The sequence below is a fragment of the Panthera leo genome, chromosome B4, assembly GCF_018350215.1.
Source record: "Panthera leo isolate Ple1 chromosome B4, P.leo_Ple1_pat1.1, whole genome shotgun sequence".
NCBI lineage: Eukaryota > Metazoa > Chordata > Mammalia > Carnivora > Felidae > Panthera > Panthera leo.
The window spans coordinates 67,169,832-67,183,491 of NC_056685.1; the positions used below are offsets into that span (position 1 = coordinate 67,169,832).

The 13,660-nt window shown below is 36.0% G+C and overlaps 1 protein-coding gene across 1 annotated transcript in view; it reads right to left on the reverse strand.

Annotated features, from left to right (window-relative positions):
- SLC2A13 (solute carrier family 2 member 13) overlaps positions 1-13,660 on the reverse strand; it is a 373,541-nt gene that overhangs the window by 72,196 nt on the left and 287,685 nt on the right. Inside the window, exon 7 of the mRNA XM_042946261.1 lies at positions 12,701-12,826. Coding sequence (XP_042802195.1) covers positions 12,701-12,826 — 126 coding nt within the window. The remainder of the gene's footprint in view (positions 1-12,700; positions 12,827-13,660) is intronic.

Sequence of the window (13,660 nt, forward strand, 5' to 3'; positions counted from 1 at the left end):
TTCTATCAGGATTTTATCTTTTAAACCCAAAGCCATTTACATTAGTCCCTCCTTAAGAACCTTACCAACCCTCTACCCCTATAGAAGTATTCCCCAAACTGAAGGCATTTGTAATCCCCTTGTGATTGTTTCCCATATTTATTGTTTTCCTGTACTGTTATTTAACAGTTTTTTTTTTTTTTTTTTTTTTTGTGGAAATGAGCTTCCTTTTAAAACTTATATAAAAAAATTTATGCCTCTTCCACTGTGATGTACAGCTGATCCGGCTTTCTCAGTCAGAAGAGAAGTTATACGGAGGTAAGAAAAGAGCCCCAAATCCCAGTGCCATAATTGGGGCTAAAATGTTGTATGCTACAGACAGGTCCATCTGAGGTCAGTTACCCTTCCACTCCACATTTTCTCTACTCTGTGACCAAAACTAATGGAACACCTACTAAGGCATAGTCCCCTTCTGGGACATTGCCAACTATACTGCAGAAGAAAAAGAGGACATGAGAAATTCTTGCTCTTAAAATTTCAGTTTAGAAGTGGCATGGATTGGGGGTGCCTGGGTGACTCAGTCGGTTGGTTGAGTATGCAACTCTTGATTTCGGCTTAGGTCATGATCCCAGGGTTGTGGGACTGAGCCCCATGTAGGCTCCACGAGGAGAAGGGAGCCTGCCTAGGACTCTCCCTCTCCCTCTCTCTCTCTGCCCCTCCCCACCATCTCTCTTTCCTTCTCTATCTTAAAAAAAAAATGTGGCATGGATTGGTTCCACTCTCACTTCTTTGGCCAGAGCAAGTCATGTGGATAAGACTTAAAGGGCCCGAAAAATCTAATCCTTCCCTAGCTAGTGCAGCAGATATTCTGAACAATAATACAATCCACCACACTTGCCAAGAATAGAAGATAGTTATGTAAAAAAAAAAACCACAATGCTATTAATTTCTAGTTAGATAATGTTTCCTGCCAAGCATTAAAATCACACTAGTGCCAACCGATTTTCTTCTTAATTTATTCAGAATATTTGGAAAAGAACTCTCTCACTATGTGATAACATTTCATATCCACATTCAGGTATGACATAAAGTCATTTACCTAAAACAATTGCCAGTATGCTTTCCACAGCTATAAAACATACCTATAAATATCAAATTAAAATTCCTAAATAAGGCTAACAGTTGAATTCACACTCACATATCCAGTATCAGCTCCAGCCATGCATTTTTCTTCCTCTTGTTCCCACTGTTCCCTGACCCCGCTTTTTGGCAAATCCCAACCTCCCCAGACTTCATCTCTGCAGCAGCACATCTTCTGCTTAAATGCACCATTATTTGCTGAACCGAGACCTGCCAGTGGTATTTTATATTCACCAAGCACGTGCAATTCAGTTCTTGGCCTTGAGTCTCACAGTCTTCTTTAGTCTTTTTTTAGTGAGAAATAACTGTCAGACTCCTTTACAAATGAAGTATGAACTGAAGATAATACTAAAAACATAAACAGAACAAGGACTGGACTAGAAATGTAAAGTTTTGGCCTAAGATGAAGTGTAGTCAAATACATTGTAAGCATAACTACTTGGATAAAACTGTTAAAATGTGCTTATCATTACAATTAAATGTCAACTAAGAAACTGGATAAATTAGGGGTGCCTGGGTGACTCAGTCGGTTGAGTGTCTGACTTCAACTCAGGTCATGATCTTGCGGTTCACGAGTTCGAGGTTGGCCTGAGCTCTGTGCTAACAGCTCAGAGTCTGAAGCCTGCTTCAGATTCTGTATCTCCCTCTCTCTTTGCCCCTTCCAGCTTGCGTTCTGTCGCTCTCTCTCTCTCTTTCAAAAATAAAACCATTAAAAAAAAATAAAAAAAAAGAAATTGGATAAATTAACATGGAAGAGGGAGATAAATTATTCAGAAATGTTTTTCTTTTCTGATTGTATACTTTGCAACCTAAATAGCAACATTCTGTGTAGTAAGGTCACTAAATCCAAGATAGGCTAAGTTTCTGGGCTTGAAAAAAGAAGAATCCAGAGGCCTGTGAATTACTTATGGATAGATGAAGCTTACAAATACATAGTGTAGAGTTACAGATCTTAAAGGCAGTATCTAGCATACTGATGTCTATTTAAGCAAAGACATGAAGAAAAGTGTAATTTAAAAAGTAAAATGGATTAAAATATTCTATATTAGATTCTCCCTCTACTTCGCTTAGTGTTGCTAGCAAAAATTAATTGTGAACTGTACAATCATTGATTTAGAAGCACAACCTGAGGATTTTAAATTCTTAATATTAATAACTAATAAAAACATCAATCTTCTACATGAATATATTGATACTGATATAGTTTATTAATTATAAAATAAATTTCTCTTTATAAATGCAAAATAGTACCTTTATATGTACCTTTAAAGGTACCCATATGTTCCTTTAAAAATTAAAAAAAAAAAAAAAAAGAGGCGATGAAGGGAAAATCCTGTTTTTGGCTATTTGGCCTGGCTTCCTAATACCACTTGATCCTATACTCTCACATAGATACACTGCTTCCCCTGCATACCAGTGACTATCCGGAGGAAGCGTGCTGAATATTTCTTCCAATAATTTTTAAAAATTATTTTTCATGTAGTGTGACGACATGCAATATAGAGGATGCATCCCTGAAGCAAGTGGTGGAGTTTTATTTTTTAAACTTTTTTAGTGTTTTAATTACTACCAGGTAAACCTTTAATACTGTTCATTAAAATAGCATCACTCGTTTTTCCTTCAGAGATTCCCTTTCCTGGAAATAAGTATGAATGTAGAAGATTTCACTACAGTTGGAACACCATAGCCTTTCATTTGGAACTGCAGTACTTTGAAACCCTTATCTATTTTCCAGTGATGGCAGCCTTTTCCATTCTGTCAGTGAACAGTTACTGTCGAATGCCTGAATGCACAAGGCACGAAGGGATTAAAAACAGAGCAGGATACAGACATTGGAATTTATAATCTAGAAGTGACGCTATATCCAAACCCAAATCACTAACATATAAGACAGTATAATTATCATGTAAGTTAACAGAGGAGTGCTGGAGACCAAGCAGAGGATATAACAAGCATTGTTTCCTGGGGCTAATCAGAGAGACTGCAAGGAAAAAAATGACATCTGATCTGGGCAAAATATAATGGTTAGAAGTTAGGCAGAGATCAAAAAGAGGGAGAAGGAGGGTCAATTCTAGGCAGAAAGCACAGCCTGAGGAAAGGCATAGAGGTAGGAAATCACAGTGGCTATTAGGGTAATAGCAAGGGTTTCAGTTGATGAGACTTCCATGTGGGAGTGGGGTGGATGCTGGGAAAATAAGTCTGGGTGTTGTATCAGAGTGGAGCTTTGAGAAAAGTATCTCTGCTGAATGAATACAATAAACCAGGCATTCAGTGTGAGTTAGAACAATGAACTGCCAAATAGGGGATCTATCTAGCTATTTTAGTGTGCTAATTACAGAGCGAAAATGTTGTATTATAGGAAACAAATACTGAATCAGCACATTAAGTATGCCTCATTAGCAATACTTTTAAAGAGTCAGGATGTCTGAAGTTCCAGAAGAGATTATTTATGGTTCTGTGTATATAGAGAGCCAGGAGATAGGGAGGTGGATGAAGAGATGCAGAAATAAATAGAAAGCATTTTAATGTACTTACCTGTTAGGAAGTGTTTATTCTAATTTAGAAAAAGTGTTATTGAATCTAAGAATCTAAGAAAAAAAATTAGTACAGGATACTTACTACTAACAGTTGCACAGGTTACTGCTACATTTAAAAATGTCTTCAGATAGACTCTTACTTGATCGTTATAAAAGCCATATTGTTCAACACAGCAAGTGTATTATTCCCATTGTATAGATGAGAAATCGGGCTCAGAGCAGCCCAGACTGGCCGGGTGCCACTTACGAGGTAAATGATAAAGGCTGAAATTAGAATCTACCTGACTCTAAAATGTGTATTTTCCTACTACCCATTTTTGCTCCCCTAAAAGTGGTGGACTTACTGGCTGGCTTTTGATTTTGAGAAAGTCACTGAGACCGTCTAAGTTCCACTGTCTTCATCTGTTTAATGGGAATGAAAATTACACTTCACAGAGATGTTGATTTGGTTTTGGAAAGTTGTATTTTTCCCTAGAAAGCTGTCCAGTTTATCTGTTTTCAAATGCACTGCACATTATTTCAAATGCACTGCACATGAGTTTTACATTTTTATTATCTGTTGTTATATACCTTTTTTATTCATTCTAAGTATCGCTTCTCTGTGCCTTCCCTCTCCTCTACCAGTAATGCCAGAGATGTCTCCATTATATTAGTCTTCTCTAAGAACCAACTTTTGTTTTTTGATCCTTTCTAGTATTTTTCTGCGTTCTATTATTTTCTTTCTCTTATTTTCCATCTCTGCTTACTCTACATGCTAATTTTCTATTCAAGTTCTAACTTCTTGTGGATTTTTTCATTTATTACTTTTAATGTCCTATTTTCCACTATAATTTCTTCTTAACCAATTAATTCATTTTAATATCATTTTCCTAAAGTTTCTGAAGAAAAGCAGAAAGGGCAATAAATATATTTATGTTGCATTGCAGTATTAGAGCACTTTGTTCAGAAAATATATTTTACATACCAATTATCTGAATTTACTTAGAAATTTATTAGACCATATATGTATTTATACAAACTCATTAAGCTTATACTTTTTTCAAAAAGTTTTAAATGTTCATTTATTTTTGAGAGAGAGAGAGAGAGAGGGAGGCGGGGAGAGGGAGGGACAGCATGAGTGGGGGAGGGCAGTGAGAGAGGAAGACACAGAATTGAAAACAGGCTCCAGGCTCTGAGCTGTCAGCACAGAACCTGATGTGGGGCTCCAACTCACTAACTGTGAGATCATGACCTGAGCCAAAGTTGGGCTCTTAACTGACTGAGCAACCCAGATGCCCCTATTCTTTTATGGTAACTCTTTTTAAGTATTCAATGTTTGCTTGAAAATGATAAAATTTTCTTTATATGAGGTTCATTATTTCTGTTACATTAAGTTTATTAGTTTTCCAAATTCTCTAATCTGTATTTTTTGTGTCTTCTTGACTAACACCTAATTTTTTTCACTATATTTCCAACCTTTCTAAGATTATCTCTTGTAAATAGCATTACATTAAAAAAAATCCAGTATGAGAATATTTGCCTTTCATAGGTTGTTTAATTGGTTTATTTTTATTATAATAACCATTGCATTTACATTTAATTTTGATTTTTTTGGTGATTTCCCTTAACTATAGTTTTTCCTCTTTTCTTATCTTAGTAGTTTGCTTGATTTTATTTCCCCCCCCCACTAGTACATATTTTTAAGAGACTACACTCACATTTTTGACACTTATAATTAACAAGCTGAAAACCTTAATTATAATCTCCATTTCCTTCTGCAAACAAAGGAATGTACGTGGATTTTTTTTCTAAAAGTTCCCATACCCCATTCTATGTTATTTATCTAGAATTTTAGCTTTCCAAGATTTATTTTTATTTTTAGCAAAATTTGCATAAGTATGACATTTGTTATATATGTGTATACACATATACATGCACATATACATACACTGCACACATCAAGCGTGCAACTGTCAGTATAATTGACAAAATTATACTATTTCCTTTATTTCTTCAAACAGATTTTAAAATTTCATATCTTTTTTGTAATGCAAGCTTCTTTAGGTATTGATTCTCCGTTCTGTCATACTTGGCTTCTTTTCCTCATTAATTGATGTAGTTTGTAACTTCTGATGGTCCTCTCACATTTACTGAGTTGCCTTCCATGGAAGTCCTGGGTTCTGACCACTGCATGTTTATTTCTGAGGTGGCTCTACGGATAGGCACTGTGACGTGAGAACCTGTATTTCCTCATAGTAATGGCTCCTGGCTTTCCTTTCTCCTGTGTGACACTATTTCTAATCAAGGCCCTACAGCAGAGAAGTTTACAGCTTACCCAGCCCAGCCCAGCCTGACACATTTTCTTGTCCCTATTTCAGAGCCTGTACGGCACTGCATAGCTCCACAGACAAAGCCTGGGGCTCCATCTCTCTCAGCAGCTAAAATGCTGGCCTCTCACTCTCAAGGTTTGCTTCCCTTCTGATATTCCCTGGGTTCCCGGATTTCCCTGTGGCTTGCTGCTCTTGCTCTTATTTGTGGCACCTGGGGATCTCCCTCAAATTCACCTGTGCATGAAACTTGTACTTGCATGTGTAGGGGATGCATATGGCAGTGTAAGGGATGATAGGGTGAGAATGTTTTCCATCAATTCAGTGTATTTTCTAGAAGTATGCTAAATAATTTTTTATGGGTTTTACTTTTTTATTTTTAATTGTGGTAAAATACACATTAACATAAAACTTAGCATTTAAAAAATTTTTTTAATGTTTATCTATTTTTGGGAGAGAAAGAGACAGAGCATGAGCGGGGGAGGGATAGAGAGACGGGGGACACAGAATCTGAAGCAGGCTCCAGGCTCCGAGCTGTCAGCATACAGCCTGATAAGGGGTTCAAACTCAGTAACCGCGAGATCATGACCCAAGTGGAAGTCGGATGCTTAACAGACTGAGCCACCCAGATGCCCCAAAAACTTAGCATCTTAATTTGCCATTTAAAATTTTAACCATTTTATTTATTCATTTATTAAAATTTTTTTAGCATTTATTTATTTTGAGGGAGAGGCAGAGTATGAGCGGGGAGGGACAGAGAAGCAGGCTCCAGGCTCTGAGCTGTCAGCACAGAGCCTGATAAGGGGCTCGAACTCACGAACTGTGAGATCATGACCTGAGCCAAAGTCGGACACTTAACCAACTAAGCCATGCAGGTGCTCCAAATCGTAACCATTTTAAATGGTACGGTTTAGTAGTGTTAAGTATATTCATCTTGATGTATGAAGCAATCTCCAAAACCCTTTTCATTTTGCAAAACTGAAAGCCCACACCCATTAAACGACAACACACTATTCACCACTTCCCCCTGCCTGTGCCAATGACCATTCTTCTTTCTGTTGACTACTCTGGGTACCACATATAAGTGGAGCCATATGTATTTTTGTGACTGGCTCATTTCACTTATCTTATGACTTCAAGATTCATCCATGTTGTACTATGTGCCATAATTTCCTTAAGTGAATGATACATCATTGAATGTATAGGCCACATTTTCTTTTTCCATGCATCTGTCACCTGTCACTTGCATTGCTTCCATCTTTGGCTTTTATGAATAATTCTTCCATGAACATAGGCATTCATATATTTCTTTAGGACCTTTCCTTCAATTCATTTCGATGTATATTCATAAATGGAATTGTCAGATGATATATAATTCTCTTTTTTAAAATTTCGTGAAACCACTGCACTGTTTTCCATAGTGGCTGTACCAATTTACATTTCCATCAACAGTGTACCAGTTTCCAATTTCTCCACATCCTCCACAACAATGTTTTTGATAGTGGCCACCCTAATGGGTATAAAATAGTATCTATTATAGTTTTGATTTGCATTGTCTTAATGATTAGTGATGTTGAGCAGTTTTTTATGTGCCTATTGGCCAATTATGTATCTTCTTTAGACAACTAATTAAATAAAAACTTTCTATTGAAATTTAACAACATAGATATTAGAAAAGCATGCCAGCTGACTTAAAGTTTTATTTCCAACTAATTTTTTTAAGTTATTTATTTTGAGAGAGAGAGAGAGAGAGAGTAAGCACAAGCCAGGGAGGGGCAGAGAAATTAGGGGAGAGACAATCTCAAGCAGGCTCAGTGCCATCAGTGCAGAGCCTGATGTGGGACTCGAACTCATGAACCATGAGATCACGACCTGAGCCAAATCTGAGAGTCGGACACTTAACCAACTGAGCTACCCAGGCACCCCTACAGCTTATTATAGTTGATTATATAGGCAAATGGTTTTTGTTATTTTGAGACAATTCTGAGTTCACCAAAATCATCATACTATCTCCATCATGAGTGGTATTACTATTCCAGCTGGTGTCTGTTAAGGAAATAGCTACAGTTAGAGATCGGGATATACGGCTCTGAATTTTCCCAATTCTTGACCCCAAAATATCTATAAACAGTATATCTCGGATGCAAATACAAGACAATGGTAGACTTTGCCCTGAGAATTCTACCCCAAAGCACTGTATAAAAGATATCAACCAACAAAAATATAATGAATGTCATTTACCTATAAATGGAAAATATGTTGCAGGAATTTTTCAAGGTAACTGCCTTTTTCCTAGCACAGATTGAAGCAGCCAATCACAGTGGCTAAGCTAGAAGAGGCCTGTCACTCAACAGAGAGAAGAGTGAGAAAGCCTGTTCTTTTTTTTGAAGGGGAGTGGCAGAGAGTTTGAGATCATTCTAAGAATATTCTACAAACCTAAAAGTTCTCTGTACACACTGTTTAACTATTTGTATTTTTCCCTACGTATAATCTGTGCCTCGCTTTTCTCTAGTAGTGAGTGCAATCAAGGAATAATGGTCTAAATATATAAATAACACGTAAGAATAAGTTAACATAAAAGAAATAATATACATTTCTATTAAGAACCCGTACAATCTGTTATGTGCAAATAGTGAGAACAAAACTACTCTTTTGAGGTCTCTGATCTCAAGACCTTCTACTGAGGACAGGAGAAATGCCTAATTTTAGTGCTCCTTTATCATTAGTATACATTTCTAATATGTTTTAAAGTTAATTCTGCAAAGTACAGGAAATGACATAGATAAATTTCATGACATATTCATAATTTTAGACAAGCAAACTTTCAGTTTTTGTCTATTGAAAAAAGAATCATAAGGGTTAAAACTGTGAAGTATTACATCCAGAAATATTTAATCAATTAACTCACTAATGAAGCTTGGCTGATGAAAATTATACACTGGGTATTTTTAAAAGAAGCTCTTTTCAAGCTCTGATTTTAAGTAATAATTGCATTTCTTTTACATATTTATTTGTAATTACTATATTTAAAATGTGGTCTGGATTTTGAGTCAAATACTGTATAATTTACTTCTTCTTTGAAGTAATTCCCTAATAAAATGATTAATGACAACAGCATTATGATTAATAATGATACATTATACTTTACAGCTTTGAGGAGCTACAAGTACTTTACAGATTTCATTGCCTTCTTCAGTTCTATGAGGCAGACAGGAAAAGAGCATATTATTCTTTTTATGGGAATTTAGAACATATAAGAAGTTAAAGCCATATCAAAGAATATTTACATATTTTCTGCATGCATAGATATATGTATTAGTTCATAAATGTGGGGAATATTTGTTCTATACAAATATTTCATTTATGTGCCTACCACAATGTAATCTGTCAAAAAGAGAAAGGTTTATAGCTTTCTAGACTGATTACATGCCAATGACTGCCAACTTTTATCATTACATTGCTTAATTTCACTAAACTCCAGGAAAGTACTCAAAGAAAACAGCAGTTCCATGAAAGAATTTAAAGTGATATTTATGTTGACTTCAAAATTCTCTTTTACTTAAGTTTCAGAGTTTGAAAATTACTGGTGCAGTTAAACAATGTGCAGTGGGAGAAATCGCCTTGGAATATGTAGGAACATTTGTCTCAAGAGACAAACTCCTACAGCTTAGGACAGAGTTGGGTCTGGAATCTGGATTTCCTGGAATCTAGACTTGAGTGCTTTCTACTCTAAGTTTGTGTAACATACAACTGCAGTGTTTCATGCCCTTCTTTCACCAGTATATACTGGAAAGTAATACTGTTATGAAAATCAGTTTAAAAGATTGTTTAAAAGACTAGTTTAAAAGAACTGCAGTCATTGAAGTCACTGATTATAAACATACTCATTCTGTAAGTTTAAAAAATAAGACTTGCCTCAGTTGGTTAAGCGTCTGACTCTGGCTCTGGTCTTGATCTCAGCGGTTTGTGAGTTCAAGCCCCACATTGGGCTCTGTGTTGTCAGTGCAGAGCCTGCTTGGGATTCCCCTCCCCTCCCCTGCCCCCCACCCCCTGTCTCCTTCTCTCTCTACCTCTCAGTCACTCACTCTCTCTCTCTCAAAACAAATACATAAAACTAAAAAAAAGAAAAAGTCTGTTAAAAAATAAAAATAAATACAAGTAAGAATTGTTCCTGGGTGCCTAGAAGGTTCAGTTGGTTGAGCATCCAACTCTTGATTTTGGTTTAGGTCATGATGTCACAGTTCGTGAGATCCAGCCCTGCATATGTTTCTGTGCTGACAGCACAGAGCTTGCTTGGAATTCTCTCTCTCCCTTTCTCTCTGCCCCTCCCTTGCTCATGCTCTCTCTCTTCTCAAAATAAATAAATAAATAAAATAAAAATAAATAAATCAACAACAACAACAAAAATAAGACCTATTCCTTTGCTGGGTAAAATCTTATTATTTTAGTGTACTCCCAATAGTTTATTTTTGCTTGTATCCCTTGCCTGAGGAGACATAGCCATAAGTAGTGCTAAGGCTCATATCAGATTACTGCCTATGTTTTCTTCTAGGAATTTTATGATTTTAGGTCTCACATTTAGGAGATGTCTAATACACTATAAGTTTATTTTTGTGTATGGTGTATGAAAGCGATCCAGTTTCATTCTTTTGCATACAGCTTTCAAGCTTTCCCAACACTATTTGTTGAAGAGACTCTATCCCCATTGTATATTCCTGCCTCCTTTGTCATAGATTAATTGACCGGAAAAACGTGGATTTATTTCCGGACTTTCTGTTCTGTTCCAATGATCTATCTGTGTATTTTTGTGCCAGGACCAGCTTTGTCGAAATCTGGGATTGTGATACCTCCAGGTATGTTCTTTTTTCTAAAGATTTCTTTGACTATTTGAAGTCTTTTTTATTCCATACAAATTTTAGGATTATTTCTTCCGGTTCTGTGAAAAATGCAATTGGTATTTTGATAGGGATTGCAATGAATCTACAGATTGCTTTCGGTAGTATAGACATTTTAATGATATTAATTCTTTCAATCCATGAGCATGGTATAACTTTCTATTTTGTCTATGTCATCTTTGATTTCTTTCACCATTGTCTCTCAGTTTTCGGAGTACGGGTCTTTCATCTGCTTGGTAAAATTTATTTTGAGGCTTTTGTTCTTTGGGGGCAACTGAATATAGAATTGTTTTCTTCTTTTTCTGCTGCTTTGTTATTAGGGTATAAAAATGCATATCAATTTTACATCCTACAACTTTATTGAATTCATTTTTCAGTTTTAATAGTTACTTGGTGGAATCTTTATAGTATCATATCATCTGCAAATAGTGGCAGTTTTCTTCCTTACCAAGTTGGATGCCTTTTCTTTTTCTCGTCTGATTACTTTAATTTGGATTTCTAGTACTGTGTTGAGTAAAAGTGGTGAACTGGACATTTTTGTCTTGTTCCTGAATTTAGAGGAGAAGCTTTCAGTTTTCCACCACTGAGTATGATGTCAGCTCTGGGTTTTTCATATATGGACTTTATTAGTTTGAGGTATGCTCCTTCTAAACCCACTTTGTGTAAAGTTTTTTTTTATCATGAACAAACATATTTTGTCAAATGCTTTTTCCACATCTACTGAAATAATCATATGGTTTTTGTCCTTCCTCTTTTTAATGTGATATATCACAATGAATGGTTTATGAGTATTAAACCACACTTGCATCCCTGAGATAAAAGCTTTTGCATAGCAAAGGAAACCACCGACAAAACAAAAAGCCAACCTAGTGAATGGGAGCAGATATCTACAAGTGATATATATCTGATAAAGGGGTTAACATCCAAGATATATAAAGAATTTATAAAACTCAATACTCAAAAACCAATCTGATGTAAAAAAAAATGGGCACAATATCAAAACAGACATTTTTCCAGAGAAGACATACAGATGACCAAGAGACACATGAAAAGATGCTCAACGTCAATAATCATCAGGGGAATGAAATCAAAACACAATGAGATAGCACCTCACACCTGTCAGATTGGCTAGAATCAAAAAGACAAGATCTAACAAGTGTTCACAAAGATGTGGAGAAAAGGGAACCTTCGTGCACTGTTGGTGGGAATGCAAATTGGCGCGGCCCACTATGAAAAACATGGAGTTTCCTCAAAAAATTAAAAATAGAACTACCATGTGATCCAGTTATTCCTCTATGAGGTATTTACCTGGAGAAAATAAAAACACAAATTTCAAAAGATATATGCGCCCCTATGTTTACTGCAGCACTATTTACAATAGTTTAGATATGAAAGCAACCCAAGTGTCCAACAATAGGTTAATGGATGAAGATGTGGCATATATACACAATGGCATATTACTCAAATATTAAAAAAAAATGAGATCTTGCATCTGTGACAACAAGAGTGGCCCTCGTGGGAATCAGACTAGGTGAAGTAAGTCAGATGAAGAAACACAAATACCATTTGATTTCATTTATATGTAGAATCTAAAAACCAAACAAATGAAAAAAACTAACAAAAATACAGACTCTTAAATACAGAGAACAAACTGGTGGTTGCCTGAGGGGAGTTTGGTTGGAGGGGATGAGTGAAATGTGAAAGGGATTAAAAGGTATAAACTTCCAGTTATAAAATATATAAGTCACAAAGATGAAATGTATAGCATAGGGAATATAGTAATAAAAAGGTTTCATTCTGAAAGCTCATTTCATGTTCTTATGGTATATAATAAATGACATACCTGCCCCATGCTGCCTCATTTGTAGATGCTTTATTAACTGGAACACAGGAAGAGTCAATGACAGTTGATCTGTTCATCTTGTAGCAAAAACCACAGTCTGGATCCAGCATACATTCATTACAGTAACTGTAAAATAAAATGAAAAAGCTTGCAATACTGTGAGAATTACCAAAATGTGACAAATAGCATGTTAGAGACAATTGGTATTCTTCTACATTTTTGACTGTACTTTGCAGGAAGCTTGGGGCCACGTGACTCGTCTTAGCCACGGCAAAGTGACGTGTGCTGAGGCTCGTGAGAGCTGGCAAGTCTCCTCCATCTGTCCCTCCCCTGGCTGCAGCAACTTTGGAAGCCACTTAGAGGTGGAGGAAGCTTGGATCTGAGACACTGGGTGTAAAAGAACTCCAACTGTCCCTCAGGAAATAAACTTTTGCTTTTCTAAGCCACTGAAATTTGTTGCCAAAGCATCATGGACTGGCCCAATTTGACCCAGCTGATTGGTTCCAAAATGTACCAAAGCATTTATTTCTCGTCTCTATTATGTACCATATCTTTTAAAAATGGAAAATATATTTCCCAATATATATACTGAAATAGAAAATAAAAAGAGTGAAAACAATATAAAGGAAAAAGTTAAAAAAACACCACACCAATAATGGTCCCTTGTTAATGTCTTGGTAGATGTCTGTACTTTTAACAAACCTACACTGAATATCAAGTGTGTGTTATGCTTAACTTAAAATAAGCTGGTATAGGAATAAAAGGCTAACTTTTCTCTAAGTTAATTACATCTACTGGTTGCATCACTGAGCCATAATCAATTAATCACTGCTCACCTAACAGCAGTATCCTAACTGCAGAAAATCCTAAAGAGGCAAAATCCTTTAGAGGGGAAGATTTTCCAACCCAAGTCTGCAAAGTACTTGTAAATGTGTTTTCTTGCTGTCAAACTCGTTTGCC